Source organism: Myotis brandtii, unplaced genomic scaffold (genome assembly GCF_000412655.1).
Source record: "Myotis brandtii unplaced genomic scaffold, ASM41265v1 scaffold84, whole genome shotgun sequence".
Classification (NCBI taxonomy): Eukaryota; Metazoa; Chordata; class Mammalia; order Chiroptera; family Vespertilionidae; genus Myotis; species Myotis brandtii.
In genome coordinates, this window is record NW_005371410.1 from 5,760,034 (window position 1) to 5,778,776 (window position 18,743).

At 39.1% G+C, this 18,743-nt stretch overlaps 1 protein-coding gene across 2 annotated transcripts in view; it reads right to left on the reverse strand.

Moving 5' to 3' along the window:
• Positions 1 to 18,743, reverse strand: part of KIAA1841 (KIAA1841 ortholog) — a 57,269-nt gene that overhangs the window by 20,554 nt on the left and 17,972 nt on the right. For both annotated transcript variants that reach the window (XM_014532086.1, XM_005884579.2), the window contains exons 8-11: positions 16,115 to 16,201; positions 15,895 to 16,005; positions 11,723 to 11,846; positions 6,814 to 6,966 (exon numbers count right to left, since the gene is read on the reverse strand). In XM_014532086.1, coding sequence (XP_014387572.1) covers positions 6,814 to 6,966; positions 11,723 to 11,846; positions 15,895 to 16,005; positions 16,115 to 16,201 — 475 coding nt within the window. The remainder of the gene's footprint in view (positions 1 to 6,813; positions 6,967 to 11,722; positions 11,847 to 15,894; positions 16,006 to 16,114; positions 16,202 to 18,743) is intronic.

The window sequence follows — 18,743 nt, forward strand, 5'->3', positions numbered from 1 at the left end:
GAACATGTGGCCCCATGTGCCTGAGTGATGTAGGCTTGATAAGAGTTCAGGTGCATGTAGTTGAGTAGGATTGAAACCCAGGAGAATATTGTAAACATCTTGGTCACGCCCTTACTTTGCCTCGTGCCATCTGCTATAAAATAAAGACATGGCTGTGGGCGTGGTTGCTGTCTCTCAGAGAAGCAGCGTCCCACCGAGACCCGGCTTTCATGCTCTTGTCTGTCTTTTCTAAGCCTTTCAGCCGTCCCCACTCAAGTTCATCCTTGGCTGTGCTGGCACGGCACACTTTATAAAGATGTGCCTCCACACTCCAAGGGCGGGTTCCTGCCTCAAACCCCGCCCTCACTGGAAACAACTCCAGGAAACAGCTCGGGGGAGGGTGCAGCCGTTTCCAAGACAACCCCTGCAGGACTGACTTCCTTCCGCTTGGTCGCCAGACCGGTCGTGATGCTACACCACCCAGGGTTTTTATATAAGTAGATATTTTTATTGATTTTAGAGAGGGAGAAGGAGAGAGAGATAAAAACATCAGTGATGAGAGAGAATCATCGATCAGCTGCCTCCTGCACACTGCACACCAGGATCAAGCTTGAAACCAAGGCATGTGCCCTGACCAGGAATCGAACTGTGACCTCCTGGTTCATAGCTTGACACTCCATCATTGAGCCACACTGGCTGGGTAGTATCACCCTGTCTTAAATACCAAAGCTGTATAATAGAGGCCCGGCGCACAAAATTCATGCGTGGGGACGGTCCCTAAGCCTGGCCTGCGATCAGGGCCATCTTCCCCAGCTGCCCACAGCCAGCCCCACCCCCCGCCATCATCTACCCCCAGTTTCCCGTTCGCCATTGGGTGATCGGTGCCTGATGGCCAGGGGAAGGGACCAAGAGGTGGTCAGTAGTGACTGGTCCAGCTCGTTCTTGTCATTCTGCTGTTAGGGTCAATTTGCTTATTACCCTTCTATTATATAGGATAGAGGCCTGGTGCACAGGTGGGGACCGGCTGGCCTGCCCTGAAGGGGGCCCCGGATAGGGACGGAGGGGTTCTCTGCTGGGGGATGGGGCTGGCCAGGGCGAGGGGCTGCAGGGTTTGCAGGCCGGCTCTGCCCCCAATCAGGGTGGGGGTCCCCACTTGGGGCAGGGCTGGCCTGAACGAGGGGTCACATGCAGTGTGCAGGCTGGCCATGCCCCCAGCTGTGTCAGGAAGGACATCCAGAAGACATCTGGTCTATCCGGTCTAATTAGCATATTACCCTTTTATTAGTATAGACTAGAGGCCCAATGCACAAAGATTTGTGCAAGAATGGGCTTTCCTTCTCCTGGCTGCCAGCACTGCCTTCGTTCTGGCCTGGAGCCGCCTTTCCACCTTCCCACGCTGCCCAGAGGCCTGGAGTGGCTGGGGTGGTGCAGAACGCCTGCGCCCCACCCTGCCCCCAGCCACTCGACGCCTGCATATGCAAATTAACCCGCCATCTTTGTTGGGTTAATTTGCATACTCACTCCTGATTGGCTGGTGGTCCTTGCAACGGTATGGTCAATTTGCATCTTTCTCTTTTATTAGTGTAGATTTTAATATTGGGCAGAGCAAGTACTTTTCTATCTTGGTGTTCTTTGAAGTTATTTTAGCTATTCTTGGTCCTCTGAGTTTCTATATACATTTTAGAATCAGGTAAGCAAAGTTCCCAATAAAACCATTAGGATATTTATTGAGATTGCATTGATCTATATAGATAAGTTTGGTGAACATTTACATCTCTACAATACTGAGTTTTCTAATCTAGGAACCTGGTACAACAATCCATTTTTTAGTTTTTTTTATTTTCTCTCAATAATGTTTTGTTTTCTCTATAGCATTCTTGCACATATTTGTTACATTTATTTCTAGGTAACCTCACTGGTTTATAGAAATACAATTGATTTAACTAAATGCCTTTCCCCCCCTAAAAATAAATTACCTAGCAATCTTTTTAAAAAAATATTTTTATTGCCCTGCTGGCATGGCTCAGTGGTTGAGTGTAAACCTATAAATCAGGAGGTCATGGTTTGATTCCTGGTCAGGGCACATGCTCAGGTTGCAGGCTCAATCCCCAGCAGAGGGCATGCAGAAGGCAGTCAATCAATGATTCTCTCTCATCACTGATGTTTCTATCTCTCCCTCCCTCTTTATACCTCTCTGAAATCAATAATATATTTTAAAAATAAATAGGTCTCTCCTATCAAAACAAAATAAAACAAAAACAATAAACAAATACTCATAACCTGATTACTGATCCATCTTCTTCCTTTCTCAAATTTCCCAAAAGAGTTGGGAAATTTGAGAAAGAGTTGCCTCCATTTGTTCTCTCACTCATGTTTCAGCTCACACTAATGTGGCTTCAGGATCTGGGTAATACCAAAACAGCTCTTCATATCTCTGAATTCCCAGTCAACAAAGCCAAAACACATTTCTTTCATTATCTTATTTGATTTCTTATCAATGTTTGACATTGTGGACCACTCTCTCGTTCTTTAAACACTACTCTCTTGACTTTCATGGCAACATTCTTCATTTCCCTCCGATTATTCTGGCTATTTCTGATTATTATTCTTTGTAGCTTCTCTAGCCATTAAATGTTAGAGTTTCTCTAGGTTTCACTGTAGGGCCTCTGATCTTGTACTCACCTATACTTTGTGGCTTCAAGCATCATTTATTTGCAAGAAGAGTTACAAATTATTATCTTCAGCCTAGCCACTCCTCTGAGAACACAAACCCATATATTTAACACTCTTTGACTGGTTACCTCAGAGCATCTCACATTCAAAAAATGTCCAAAATAGAACTCGTGAGCTTCTCTCCAAACCTAATTCCCTTCTGTTGTTTCCTCTTCAGTGAATAATACCACCATCTATCGAGTAGCACAAGCATGAAACTGAGTCATCCTTCTCCCTCTATGATACAATCCATCAATCAGTTTTTTTTAATGTTTTTATTGCTTTACAAAGTACAAAGGGTATTACATATGTGTCCTTTTTTTCTTGACCCTTGACAATCCCCTGGCCTCCCTTACCCCCCAGTGTCTTATGTCCATTAGTTATGCTTATATGCATGCATACAAGTCCTTCGGTTGATCTCTTACTCCCCTCCCTTCTGCCCCCCAACCCTCTCTGGCCTTCCCACTGCAGTTTGACAATCAGTTTGAGGCAGCTCTGCCTCTGTATCTATTATTGTTCAAAAGTTTGTAATGGTCTTTATTATCCATGAATGAGTGAGATCATGTGGTATTTTTCCTTCATTGACTGGCTTATTTCACTTAGCATAATGCTCTCCAGCTCCATCCATGCCGTTGCAAATTGTAAGAGTTCCTTCTTTTTTACAGCAGCATAGTATTCCATCGTGTAGATGTACCACAGTTTTCTAATCCATTCATCTACTGATGGGCACTTAGGCTGTTTCCAGATCTTAGCTATGGTGAATTGTGCTGCTATGAACATATGGGTGCACATATCCTTTCTGATTGGTGTTTCTGGTTTCTTGGGATATATTCCTAGAAGTGGGATCACAGGGTCAAATGGGAGTTCCATTTCCAGTTTTTTGAGGAAACTCCATACTGTCTTCCATAGTGGCTGCACCAGTCTGCATTCCCACCAGCAGTGCACAAGTGTTCCTTTTTCTCCACATCCTCTCCAGCACTTGTCGTTTGTTGATTTGTTGATGATAGCCATTCTGACAGGTGTGAGATGGTACCTCATTGTTGTTTTGATTTGCATCTCTCGGATGATTAGTGACTTTGAGCATGTTTTCATATGTCTCTTGGCTTTCTGAATGTCCTCTTTTGAAAGGTGTCTATTTAGATCCTTTGCCCATTTTTTGATTGGATTGTTTATCTTCTTTTTGTTAAGTTGTATGAGTTCCCTATAAATTTTGGAGATTAGGCCCTTATCAGATATGACGTTGGCAAATATGTTTTCCCACGCAGTGGGTTTTCTTGTTGTTTTGTTGATGGTTTCTTTTGCTGTGCAGAAGCTTTTTATTTTGATGTAGTCCCATTTGTTCATTTTCTCTTTAGTTTCAACTGCCCTAGGAGCTGTATCAGTGAAGAAATTGCTTTGGCATATGTCTGAGATTTTGTTGCCTTTGGATTCTTCTAGAATTTTTATGGTTTCCTGTCGTACATTTAAGTCCTTTATCCATTTTGAGTTTATTCTTGTGTATGGTGTAAGTTGGTGGTCTAGTTTCATTTTCTTGCATATATCTGTCCAATTTTCCCAACACCATTTATTGAAGAGACTATCTTGGCTCCATTGTATGTTCTTGCCTCCTTTGTCAAATATTAATTGAGCATATTGGTTCGGGCTGATTTCTGGGGTCTCTATTCTATTCCATTGATCTATATGTCTGTTCTTGTGCCAGTACCAGGCAGTTTTGAGAACAGTGGCTTTGTAATACAGCTTGATATCTGGTATTGAGATCCCACCTACTTTGTTCTTTCTCAGGATTGCTGCAGCTATTCGGGGTCTTTTTTTATTCCAGATGAATTTTTGGAGAGTTCGTTCTAGATCTGTGAAGTATGCCGTTGGTATTTTAATGGGAAGTGCGTTGAATTTATAGATTGCTTTGGGTAGTATGGACATTTTAATGATGTTGATTCTACCAATCCATGAACACGGTATGTTCTTCCATCTGTTTATGTCTTCCTCTATCTCTTTTTTCAACGTCCTGTAGTTTTCTGAGTAGAGGTCTTTTACCTCTTTAGTTAAGTTTATTCCTAGGTAGCTTAATTTTTTTGGTGCGATGGTAAATGGGATTGTTTTTATAATCTCTCTTTCTGAAAGTTCACTATTGGTGTATAGAAATGCCTCAGATTTCTTGGGGTTAATTTTGTATCCTGCTACATTGCCAAATTCATGTATTAAGTCTAGTAGTTTTTTGATGGAGTCTCTAGGGTTTTGTATGTATAATATCATGTCATCTGCAAATAAGGACAGTTTTACTTCCTCTTTTCCAATTTGGATGCCTTTTATTTCTTCTTCTTGTCTAATTGCAATGGCTAATACTTCCAGGACTATGTTGAACAGGAGTGGTGAGAGTGGGCATCCTTGTCTTGTTCCTGTTCTTAGGGGAAATGGTGTTAGTTTTTGTCCATTGAGTATGATGTTGGCTGTGGGCCTGTCATATATGGCTTTTATTATGTTGAGGTATGATCCTTCTACTCCCACCTTGCTGAGAGTTTTTATCAAAAATGGGTGTTGGATTTTGTCAAATGCTTTTTCTGCATCAATTGATATGACCATGTGGTTTTTTTCTTTCAATTTGTTTATGTGATGTATCACGTTTATTGATTTGCGTATATTGTACCATCCTTGCATCCCTGGGATAAATCCTACTTGGTCATGGTGTATGATCTTTCTGATGTACTGCTGGATCCGATTTGCTAAGATTTTGTTGAGGATTTTGGCATCTATGTTCATGAGGGATATTGGCCTGTAATTCTCTTTCATTGTGTTGTCTTTACCTGGTTTTGGTATTAGGGTGATGCTGGCTTCATAGAATGAGCTTGGAAGTGTTCCTTCCTCTTGGATTTTTTGTAGTAGTCTGAGGAGGATAGGTTTTAGTTCTTCCTTGAATGTTTGGTAAAACTCCCCTGTGAAGCCGTCTGGTCCTGGGCTTTTGTTTGCTGGGAGCTTTTTGATGACTGCTTCAATTTCTTCCATAGTTATTGGCCTATTGAGATTTTTAGATTCTTCCTGATTGAGTTTTGGAATGTTGTATTTTTCTAGGAATTTGTCCATTTCCTCCAGGTTGTCTAGTTTGTTGGAGTAGAGCTGTCCATAGTATTTTTTAACAATCATTTGTATTTCTGTGGGGTCTGTTGTTATTTCGCCTCTATCGTTTCTGATTTGGTTTATTTGGGTCCATCAATCAGTTTTATGTCCTAAATAGAATTCATCTATTTCTTTTCATTGCCACTACCCTAGTCCAAGTTACCATCATCATTCTCTAAGGCTATGTAATAACTTCTTGACCCTAATTTCACTGATTATTCCTCAAGCCATTCTCCACACAACTGATATTTTCAAAAACTTGAAATGAAGAAAAAAACTCAAACATGGCTTGTGAGGTCCTGTTCGTCCATGGCCTGACATCTCCAGCATCTCCAGCCTTGTCTTGAACTGTCATGTTTTCTCTAACAAGCCTGGTTTCTTTCAGTCTCTTATATTCACTGTGCTCCTTTTGGACTTGCTGTTTTGACTGGAAGGCTCTTTCCCTTTGTCAACGAAATACCAACTCCTTAAGAAGGCATTCCTTGGCTTCAGTGGCCAGGTAAGACCAGCCTATTACAGACATTTATAACTCTGAATACTTCTTCCAACATTTCTTTGTGTTTTTTCCCCTTTTGATATTATTACCTGAACTGTAAAGCTCCATTAAGACAGAAACTATCTAATTTATACACTACTCTTTGTCTTGCACAGTGTGTGATACAACTTCAGTACTTTATAAATGTGGGAGACGGGGAGAGATAAAAGTAGGTGTATAGTCGTGAGTATGGGAAATACAGAGTTTATTCTAGTATTGTTATCTATTAATTATTGTATTATTTTTCATACAAAAACTGTAAACTTACTTTAGCCCCACCCTGTATTTGTTGTATGGAGGATGATGAGAAGGAGCTTTAGGTTCCTTTCAGCACTCATGAAATTTAATTACATAAGATTTTCAAAAGTGTTAATGATCAGGACTCTAACCTATGGCAATACTCATGTATTGTACCAAGATGCATGTGCAAGGATGCTCATTGCAATACTGTAATACCATCAATCCTTTACCTTTACCTTTGTAAACTGAGTAGGATCAAACCGAAGGACCTTCTGGTTACAGCAGGGATAAATTCCAGTGCCCACAGTACTAAGTGAACTGGCTGCAGGAGGATAAATCACCGCTTCTGAGTGATACTGACAATGTGAAAATTCTGTGCAGAGGAAAACCTAAATAAAAGAAAAATATAAAATCAATTATTATTCCCACATTGAAATTTACATCTCAAAAATACTTTAATCAAGATCACATACTGTATGTTCCCTTTACATAAAAAGTACAGCAGTATCAAATCTCTGGAGACACAAAGTAGATTTGTGGTTGCCTGAGGTTGGAGATAAGATTGGGGAGTGGCAGCAAATGGACACAAGCAATCTTTTGGGGGTAATGGGAATGTACTGAAATTGGATGGTGGTGATGGTTACACAACTCTAAATTTACTAAAATGTATACTTAAAATAAATGAATTTTATGGCATATAATTATACCTCAATAAAATTATTAAAAAGAAAAACCAAGAACACTTTACTCAAAATTCAGATGAATTAATTGATCTTGATGTACATCTAATTTTACAATAGCCAATCATGTAAAAAGTTTCCAGTGAAAATAATGAAATAAAATTTTGCCTTGATTATTCTTTGCATTTTAAGATAAATATTTAACATTAGTATTAATGAAAACAATGGAGTAACTTTGAATCATTGGTAAAGAAACATCAAGGTTTAATTATAAAATGAACTGTTTTTTAAAAAGTAATAAACTGTTAGAATTACATTTACTATACAATCCAGATATGTTTATAAGTTGATAAAAATAATTTAAAGAAAATAACAAAATTAATCATTTTAAGCGCTGATCTTTATTTTTGTTGTTAATCCTTACCCAATGATATTTTTCCATTGATTTTTGTTTATTTTATATTATTTTTTGATCATATATTTATATATGTATTTTATTGATTTCAGAGAGGAAGGGAGAGGGAAAAAGAGATAGAAATATCAATGATGAGCATCATTGATTGGCTGCCTCCTGCACGTCCCCCACTGGGGATCAAGCCTGCAACCTGGGCATGTGCCCTTGATTGAAATCGAACCCGGGATTCTTCAGTCTGCAGGCCGACGCTCTATCCACTGAGCCAAACCAGCTAGGGCTCCATTGATTTTTAGAGAGAGTGGAACAAAGAGGGGGAGACAGAGAGAGAAACATTGATGTGAGAGAGACACATTGATTGGTTGCCTCCCACACGTACCCCAACCAGGGCCAGGGATCGAGCCTACAACTGAGGTACATGCCCTTGACCAGAATTGAACCTGGAACCCTTTAGTCCACAGGCCAGCCAGCACTCTGTTCACTGAGCCAAACTGGCTAGGGTTAAGCACTGATCTTGAACACAAAGGCAAAAAAGGATAATCTATAATTCAGAATACTTGTTAGTTCTAGTTGATTTTCAAACGATTTTTAATTAAAATTTTTTGAGTCTGATAAAAGCTATAAGGCATACACTCATACACAAAGTATTTAGCATACAAATTATTTTTTGAGTTTATGAACTCTCCATAATAAATGTTAAATGCTATAAATAAAATCAATATTCAATTTTCTATAAAGGAGAAAAAAAATCCCTCAAATTTTCTATGTTCTGACAAGCTAAACAAGTCAGGTTTTAGAAGCCTGATATTCTTGATTATAAGTGATATGATGTTACAGCTATTAAATTTACAAAAAACATAAACACCAACTTGACAATATCAAGTGCTAGTGAAAATGTGGAGCAACTAGACCTCTCAGAGACAGCTGGGAGGAATGCAAGTTCAGGACTTTGGAAAACTGTTAGGATAACATTTACCATGCAATCTAGCAATCCTACTTCTAGGTTACCCAAGGGGAAAATCTATCCAATATAATAAAGAGCTAATATGCAAATGGTCATCATGCCATCACACTGGAGCCAGGGGACCTGAGGCTGGGCTGGGGGACCTGAGGCTGCGCCCCCTGCCCGGAGCTGGGCCAGGGGACCTGAGGCTGTGCCTCTGGCCCTCCGGGGCTTGACGGGGGTGGGGCTGCTAGGTCTGGGTCTCGTACGATTTCAAGGTGCAGACAGATGGGCGGGGACTTGACTCTGGGTCCTGTGGCGCACCCCAGACTCTGACAGGAGGGAGATTTTCATATACATTTTACTAATTGTCTTTCATCTCTGACACTTCTATTATAAAGAAAGGGCAAATAGCAATATTAAAATATTTCTTCTAAGTAATTCCCTTTTAATGTGCATGAATTTCATGCACTGGGCCACTAGTATTTACATGAAAGTCTGTAGGAAATGTTTATAGTTGCTTTCTTCATAATAGTCCTAAACTAGAAATACCTACAAAGTTCTTCACTGGTGAATGGATAAATATTTCAAGTTCATTTTACTAGATAAAAAAAGCTGGACCCAAAAAGTAAAAAATGTTATAATAGTATCTGTATGACATTTTGGAAGAGTCAAAATTATAAAGACACTTAAACAAGTCAGTGATTGTCAGAGTCGGGGGTGGGAGAAGGAACTGACTACAAACAGGCAAAAAAAATTTCAGGGTGATGGAACTGGACTATGTTTTGATTGTGGTGGTAGTTACATAACTGTGTTTGTCAAACCTCTTAAAAGGAACTGATTTTACTGTATAAAGGTAAATTTTACTGTATATAAATTATACTTCAATAAGTCCAATTTTTAAAAATTGAGGGGAAATAGGGAGTCCATTGGGTATAAACCTATACAGTTTGAGAAACCTCACTCTGAAGGTTTTAATAAGTAGCTCTTCCTTCACTCTACTTAAAATCATTACTCAAGTGAGAGAGGAAAATTACTGGGGGCAGGAAGACATTAGGGAGTCATAAAAAATTTTACGTAGCCCTGGCTGGTTTGGTTCAGTGGACAGACTGTCAGCCTGAGGACTGAAAGTTTCGATTCCGGTCAAGGGCACATGCCCAGGTTGTGGGCTCGATCCCCAGTAGGGGGTGTGCACGAGGCAGCCGATCAATGATTCTCTCATCATTGATGTTTCTCTCTCTTCCTCTCCTTTCCTCTCTGAAATCAATACAAACATATTAAAAAAAAAACTTTATATGGAACACTCTGAATCCTATATAATAAAAGAGAAACATGCAAATCAACCATCCCTCCGCTACACTCAAGCCATGCCCACCAGCCAATCAGGAGTGAGTATGCAAATTAACCCAACTAAGATGGCAGCGGCCACGGAGCTGGAACGAGCAGGAGGCTTGTTTTGCCCCTGGCAACGGAGGAAGCCAAGCTTCCCGCCTGCCCTGGCTGGCCTGGGGCTACGCTCAAGGCTACAAAGTTTCAATTATAGAAGATAAATAAATCCCAGATACCTGCTTCCAGCCGGACCTGGCCTCCACTCAAGGCTACAAAGTTTCAATTATAGAAGATAAATAAATCCCAGATACCTGCTTCCAGCCGGACCTGGCCTCCACTCAAGGCTACAAAGTTTCAATTATAGAAGATAAATAAATCCCAGATACCTGCTTCCAGCCGGACCTGGCCTCCACTCAAGGCTACAAAGTTTCAATTATAGAAGATAAATAAATCCCAGATACCTGCTTCCAGCCGGACCTGGCCTCCACTCAAGGCTACAAAGTTTCAATTATAGAAGATAAATAAATCCCAGATACCTGCTTCCAGCCGGACCTGGCCTCCACTCAAGGCTACAAAGTTTCAATTATAGAAGATAAATAAATCCCAGATACCTGCTTCCAGCCGGACCTGGCCTCCACTCAAGGCTACAAAGTTTCAATTATAGAAGATAAATAAATCCCAGATACCTGCTTCCAGCCGGACCTGGCCTCCACTCAAGGCTACAAAGTTTCAATTATAGAAGATAAATAAATCCCAGATACCTGCTTCCAGCCGGACCTGGCCTCCACTCAAGGCTACAAAGTTTCAATTATAGAAGATAAATAAATCCCAGATACCTGCTTCCAGCCGGACCTGGCCTCCACTCAAGGCTACAAAGTTTCAATTATAGAAGATAAATAAATCCCAGATACCTGCTTCCAGCCGGACCTGGCCTCCACTCAAGGCTACGGGGTCCCAGACTGCGAGAGGGCACAGGCCGGGCTGAGGGACCCCCCGAGTGCACAAATTTTTGTGCACTGGGCTTCTAGTTTATACATAAGCCTAATCAGGAATGATTGTGATCTATAAAGATCTATTTATTCTATAAAACGATTTATTATAGGTACCTTCACATAGCAAGCTTTCCTGTGCTTTTATTATAGACTCATTTATTAAAAAAATGAACAAAACCCTTTGGGAACACAGCTGTTATAACAAGAAGGGATATGTCGATCGCATCCTATCTGCAAAGGTGTTTCTAAAGAAATGCATGGGCTACCATTTACATCTGATGTTTGACTTTTAAATGAAAATAAAGGTGACAGCCCAGTTCAGTGCTCTTCACCTGGCAAGGAAGAGTGTTTGGCACATTAGTATGTGCTCATGAAATGTTACAGAATGAACAAAGATAGGCTTCGAGAAAGCAAAGTGATATTAAAGAAAGGTAAAATTAATTTAAAATAAATAAGTACAAGTAAAAAATAAAGAAATGTATGGGCCAACAGAGAAACAGTTTAGCTGGAAATAATTGGAAAAATGTATTTGATCACTTATAACCTGTTGGTTTTCTAAAAATTCAGCAAGTCACTGGTCGTTTCAACAATGAAAATAAAGAGGAAGAAGCAACATAGTAAGAGAAATTAAGTCTATTAAGCAATGTTTAATAGAACCGCTTTTGCCACCAAATTCTTATAAAGATGTTAGATAGTGTCAAAACACATCCAAATATACTAATTAAATAGCATATACCAAAGAATCTGCTCTCAATGTTTGCAGAGCAGGATATATTTTTAAAAACTCACCTGAAAACACCTTGAACAAGTTAGCCAGTTGACTGTTCCCCACAAGCGCCAATATACATCTCTCCAAGATTTTAATTCTTCAAAAAGACTATTCAAATACTCATGAACATCCCAAGTCTTATCTCTGGGGAAAGAGCATCAATTGTTATATTATTTTACAAGAAATCAATATTAACAATTGTTTAGTGCAAATGCTTTTAAATTTGTGGTTTATATCCAAGAATAGTCCCTAACTAATAGTTGTAGAATGGACTGAACAGTAGGTAAAATATCATTTGGGAGTTTGTTTATGCTTTATTTTTCTGTGGATAACAGGAAAAGGTATGAATGGTTGAATGCCAAATTATTTTGCTAAGCTACATAAAGGATTATAAGTTAAATAAAGTTTGAGTAGGCTAACATTTGGGGCTTCAACATACGTTGCTTTATTCTAATTGTACATATTATATAATAAGTTGTTAATTATGGGTGATTGTAAACATTTCATTAATGTGTTTATATTATTCTCAGGAGGTATTTTTTAGTAATTAAATAATATAGTAATATATAATTAGGTCATGGTAATATACATTTTTATGTTAAGATCAACTTTAAAAATAGCAAAGGCACCTGGCTGACATGGCTCAGTGGCTGAGCATTGACCTATGAACCAGGAGGTCACGGTTTGATTCCTGGTCAGGGGCACATGCCTGGGTTGCAAGCTCAATCACCAGTGTGGGGAGTGCAGGAGGCAGCCAATCAATGTTTCTCTCTCATTATTAATGTTTCTATCTCTCCTTCTCCCTTCCTCTCTGAAATCAATAAGTGTATTTTAAAAAATAGCAAAGGCTTAAAACCCTATTTGCTATGGTCATATGTAACTCAAGTTCCTATTTTTTTCCCCAAGTTCCTTAATCTTTTCAGACCTTTTTTTTTTTAATATATCTTATTGATTTCCTTACAGAGAGGAAGGGAGAGGGACAGAGAGCTAGAAACATCGATGAGAGAGGAACATCAATCAGCCGCCTCCTGCACACTCCCCACTGGGGACGTGCCCCCAACCAAGGCACAGGCCCCTGACCAGAATCGAACCGGGACCCCTGAGTCCACAGGCCGACGCTCCATCCACCGAGCCAAACCGGCCAGGGCATCTTTTCAGACTTTTGCTATTTTTGTCCTTAGTTCAACAAATAACAAAATGACATCATATTATTGCAATTTACATAGGCATATCTGTTTTAAGTTAAAGACAATTTTTTAAAATGTCATCAACAGCTGACTTGCTAAAATACTTTGAATAAAACAAAAATGGATGTTGAAGTTATCAATTTTTTTCATATAGGTCCCAATGTCAGAATATATATAGAATACATATTAGTTATTGCTATCAGAATGGAAATAATTTTCAAAATAATTGAAAATTGATATTAGAGAGAGGAAGAGAGAGAGAGAGAGAGAGAAACACTGACCCTGACAACACTGGCCAGGGCAGAATGGACATAATTTTTTTTAATATTCACCTGAGGATATTTTTCCATTGATTTTTAGAGAGAGTGGAAGAGTGAGGGAAAGACACAAATACTGATGTGAGAGGAAACACATCGATTGGTTGCCTCCTGCATGAGCCCTGACCAGGGCCCGAGCCGGGGAGGAGCCTGCAACTTGCTTTTGACCGGCATTGAACCTGGGACCCTTCAGTCCGCAGGCATAACTGAACCAAACTGGCTAGGGCCAGAATGGACATAATTTTAAAAATATGAATCAAGTCTCAAGACAAAAAAGTATAAAATCCCAAGTGCTTACAATAACTAAAAAGATTCCCTGATTATTGTATGAAGAGAAAAATGAAACATTTTAAAGTTGACTGTGCTATTCATATTAAGGTCAAATATGTTTTCTGTACTTCTGTTTTAATGTTTAAACTATGAAATTAACATTTGTAGTTTTTTTCTTTAGTAAAAGTGGTGCACATTTTTAATGAAGAAAAAAGAACAAGCACAAAGAAAATTAAAACCATCCATAATACTCACTCAATGGTAACACTGTTAACATTTTAGTGGGCATGTTTCTAGTTTTGTTTTATAACCTGTTCTTCTTTTCACTTAATTTACCACTAACAACTTTATATGTAAGTATATAGTCCTTTAAAACATTATTCTCAAAGGCTGCACATTAAGAATTGATTAGCTGTGCTTTATATACATTATTGCATAGACATTTTAGGTTGTTTAATTATTTGGGTGTTTCCCTTTTAAAATTTAAACAACATAGCAATAAATGTCCTTATTAAGTGCTTTCACAAATCCAATATTACCTCTTTGTGTTAATTCCTAGGAGTAGGATATATTTGAAAGTTTTTGCTTTCTTGAGACATACCATTTAACAACACTCTCCCTCCAACTCAGAATGAGAACTGGTTTTGAACTTAAAGGGGAATAAAAAAAAACACTATGTATTAATGGAATATTGACAAAGTATGAAGAATACATAGATTATGGAATATTCAATTTTAAAGACAATTTTCCTCATTTACAAAAATTCACCTGAAAGTAAACTTGGTTCTCTTGTCATATTCAAAGTAACATTTATATAGATAACTAAAATCTGTTAGTAAAAAGAAATAATTGTAATGGTACTGATCAAAATATCTTTTGAGATAAATACACAACCATTTTTATCCTTTTAAAACTTAAAAAATATACTTACCCAGTCAATAAGACATAGCCTTTAAAACAATTTTGTTTTGGAAATAGCATCTCTCTAAATCACTTGTTCCCAACCTTTTTTTTGGCCATGCCCCTCCTAAGCATCTCTAAAATCCTGATGTCCCCTGTGACATAATTCTTATTCTTCAAAAAGTGAACTCCGATTCATGTGGAGGAAGCCTAAAAGGCCATTAACTTGGTCTAAACAAGCTTCCAAAGTACATGGCATCCATGAAAGAGAAAAACAAAAGAACAAAAGGGCAGCTGAAGTACTAAGGAAGAAATCACTAAGAAATTGTTTAAAAAATCTTACCTAATCAAGAGGGAATATGCTAATTGACCCGCACGGCACAAAGATGGTGGCACCCACAGCCAATAAGGAGGGAATATGCTAATTGACTCTCATGCCCTCAAAGATGGCAGTGCCCACAGCCAATAAGGGCAGAATATGCTAATTGACCACCACGCCCTCAAAGATGGTGGCACCCACAGCTACAAGATGGCCAGCAGGGGAGGGCAGTTGGGGGGGGACCAGGCCTGCAAGGGAGGGCAGTTAGGGGCGACCGGGCTGGCAGGGGAGGATAGGAGGGCAGTTGGGAGCGATCAGGCCGGCAGGGGAGCAGTTAGGCATCAATCAGGCTGGCAGGGGAGTGGTTAGGGGGTGATCAGGCTGGCAGGCAGAAGTGGTTAGGGGCAATCAGGCAGGCAGGCAGGCGAGTGGCTGGGAGCCAGCAGTCCTGGATTGTGACAGGGATATCCAACTGTCGGTTGTCAACTGGCTGTCGGACATCCCCTGAGGGGGTCCCAGATTGGAGAGGGTGCAGGCTGGGCTGAGGGAAACCCCCCCTCAGTGCACGAATTTCGTGCACCAGGCTCTAGTGAAATAGTATAAAGTGATATAAAAAATTTCAAATAAAGTTTAACATGCAAATAAACATATAATAGAGAACTAAAATGCATAAATATGTCACAATATATATTTACATACTGTATATGAGGCCCCTAGAACCATAAGAAATGCAAAAAATTCACTGTTAATAACTCATTCTCAAATTGCCCCCCTTAAAAACCAAATTGGCCCTAACTGGTTTGGCTCAGTGGATAAAGTATCGGCCTGCAGACTGAAACATCCCAGGTTCAATTCCAGTTAAGGGCATGTACCTTGGTTGCGGGCAACATCCCCAGTAGGGGGTGTGTAGGAGGCAGCTGATCGATGTTTCTCTCTCATCGATGTTTTTAACTCTCTATCCCTCTCCCTTCCTCTCTGTAAAAAAATCAATAAAATATATTTTAAAAAAACAAAACAAAACAAAACAAAAAAACAAACTGCCCCACTGTGGGGCATGTGCCCCACTTTGGGAACCACTGCTCTAAATCAAAGTTGGATCACATGCAGAAAATATATCCTATTCCTTATAGGAGTAGTTATGCTTCTATAAATACACTAGTAATTTACATTTGAAAAGCTGTATTTTATTTTCACTACACCTTATGTGAATATACACAAGATTTCCATGTCGATCCACATTGATTTTTCCAGGAATGCAAGAAATTCTTCTTTCTGTTTCTTTTGTTAAAAGTTTCTTACACAAACAGCATCTATAACAAAAATTGATATAAAAACATATAAGAAGGAAAATGTAAATATAGTAAATTAAAGATTTTAGCTGCATCATACAGCCTACCAAAGAAAAACATGCCACCATACCTGTACAGCGTTGCTGCAGTATTCCGAGAATCTGGGTTCAAGTACTCAGGATCAAATAGTCTCTCAATCTTCTTACAAAACAGTTTACTAGTAACAACAAATGACCAAGTTAATTTCCTTTATTTATTTTACTAAAGTTACGTCATAGTAATGAAAACAAATGCTGACCTATCTGCACATGTAGAAAATAAGATTAATAAATCCTTAGATTTATTAATTCTCTTTGGTAATTTACAAATTAATTCTCCTAATGAGAACTGCTTGATCAAGAATCTATTTTAATAAGAAAAATAAGACTGATAAATATCTACCTCTCTTTTAGTCTTTTGGTACTGTAATATTCAAGATTGAAGATTTTGGAAATTTAACAGTTCTAGGTCTATCAACAACTCAGTAGTGGTAGTGATAAATACACAACCATTTTTATTCTTTTAAAACTTAAAAATATACTGATAATTACCCAAAAATATACTTATAATTGCCTTTAAAAGTGAATATGCGATAATCTATGTATTCTTCAACCCTTGACTGACCCGCTCCCTCTGGAGGCTGGGCAATGTCTCTCAAGGCCAGATTCGCAAGAAGGTGCCAGTGGAGCAGATAGAGAAAAGAGGGAACACACGCTCTTGGAAGCTGACACGGAATGTGTAGAGGTGGGTGCAGGTCCTCCACAGCATAAAAGGACACAGCCCCCACTTTGAGATCCAGTGCCACTCTTAAGTGGGAAAGGTGGCCACAGCTGAGGGGGTCCGCTCAGGACGACACAGCCCAGTACTGCCCATCGTTGAGCTGCAGTGCCCAGACACCCTCCTTGGGAGTGAAGGGCATGATCTTTAGCAACTTAACCTCTCTGAACATTGTTTTCTCATCCACAAAATGGGGTTAATAATTCCAAACTCATAAGTTTTTAGGAGGGTTAAATGAGATGTTTTTAAAGAGTGCCAGACATAGCATTAAACATTCAATAAATATTAATACTTTATTAATATGCATAATTTGACTGAATTTTCTAATTAAACTAACTGCCATTAATTCCAAGTGTACCATTCTATCTCAATTTTCCCTCATGTAACAGCTGCTATTAAAGTCCAGATCCAGATTTAGGACCCTGATCCCATTTTTAAGTATTTAGCTCTTAGATAATTCCCCTTTGTCTCATTTCCCTTAATGATTACACTCCTGGATCAATTCTCTACATTATCAATTCCTCCCACTCTAATGAATCATCCTGGTCAGCAAATAAACATAATTCTCTCCTTTAAAAAAATACTTATGGCCCGGCCTGCATGGCTCAGTGGCTGAGCATCAACCTATGAACCAGGGGGTCAAGGTCTGATTCCCAGGTCAGGGCACATGCCCAGGTTTCAAGCTCCACCACCAGTAGAGGGTGTGCAGGAGGCAACCGATCAATGATTCTCTCTCATCATTGATGTTTCTGTCTGTCTCTCCCTCTCCCTTCTCCTCTGAACTCAATAAAAATATATTGTAAAAATACATCTGGAAAAAATCTATCTAAATCCAACTGGACACATTTCTGTCCTTTCCTTACTCTACATGTGACAGCATTCTACACATTTGATCACTTAACTAGTTCCTCCTGTTTGAAAGCCTTTCCTTCCACCCATTGGCTCCTCCTTCTCAGGCCTCTCACTGGCTACACTCCTCTGTTGAACCTCTAACTAAATTTTAGATAGTCTTTTATTAATATTCTCATGCTAACAATTAGAAAATTAAATAAAGATAGCACTTACAACAGCACCCCGAAATTAAATACCCAAGAATAAATTTAATAAAAAATGAAAAGGATCTTTCCACTGAAAATTATAAAACATTGCTACAATAAATGGGGGGTTATACCATGTTCATGGACTGAATGACTCAATATTATTAAGATGTCAAATCTTCACAAATCTACAGGTTCAATATTAACCCCAAATTATTCTAGCAGGTGTGTGTGTATGTGGTGTGTGTGTGTGTGTGTGTGTGTGTGAGAGAGAGAGAGAGAGAGAGAGAGAGAGAGAGAGAGAGAAAGAGAGGGAGAGAAATGGCCAGGCTGATTATAAAATTTTTTTTAAAATATTTTTTGTTGATTTCAGAGAGGAAGGGGAAGAGATAGAGAGATAGAAACATCAATGATGAGAGAGAATCATTGATTGGCTGCCTCCTGCACACCCACTAGTGGGGAGATAGAGCCTGCAACCTGGGCATATGCCCTTAACCGGAATCGAATCTGGGACCCTCTAGTCCGCTGGCTGATGCTCTATCCACTGAGCCAAACCGGCTAGGTGATTATAAAATTAATATGGAAATGCAAGGGACCTAAAATGGCTAAAGCAGCAATCTTGAAGAAAGGCATAGTTGGAGAATTTAGATAACAAAGAATATTATAAAGCTACTACAATTAAGACAATGTGCCTCTGATATATGTATCCACAAAGAAATCAACAGAAAATGCAGAATTTCGAAACAAAATTCACATATATATATTCATCTGATTTATAATAAAGGTGCCACTGCAATCCAGTGGAGAAAGGTTTGCTAGGAAATCTCATCCAGTTCTATGGTTTCAAACCTCATCTATGCTTATATTTCTGTTTTAAGCCCTGACCTCTGACCTGAACTTCAGCTA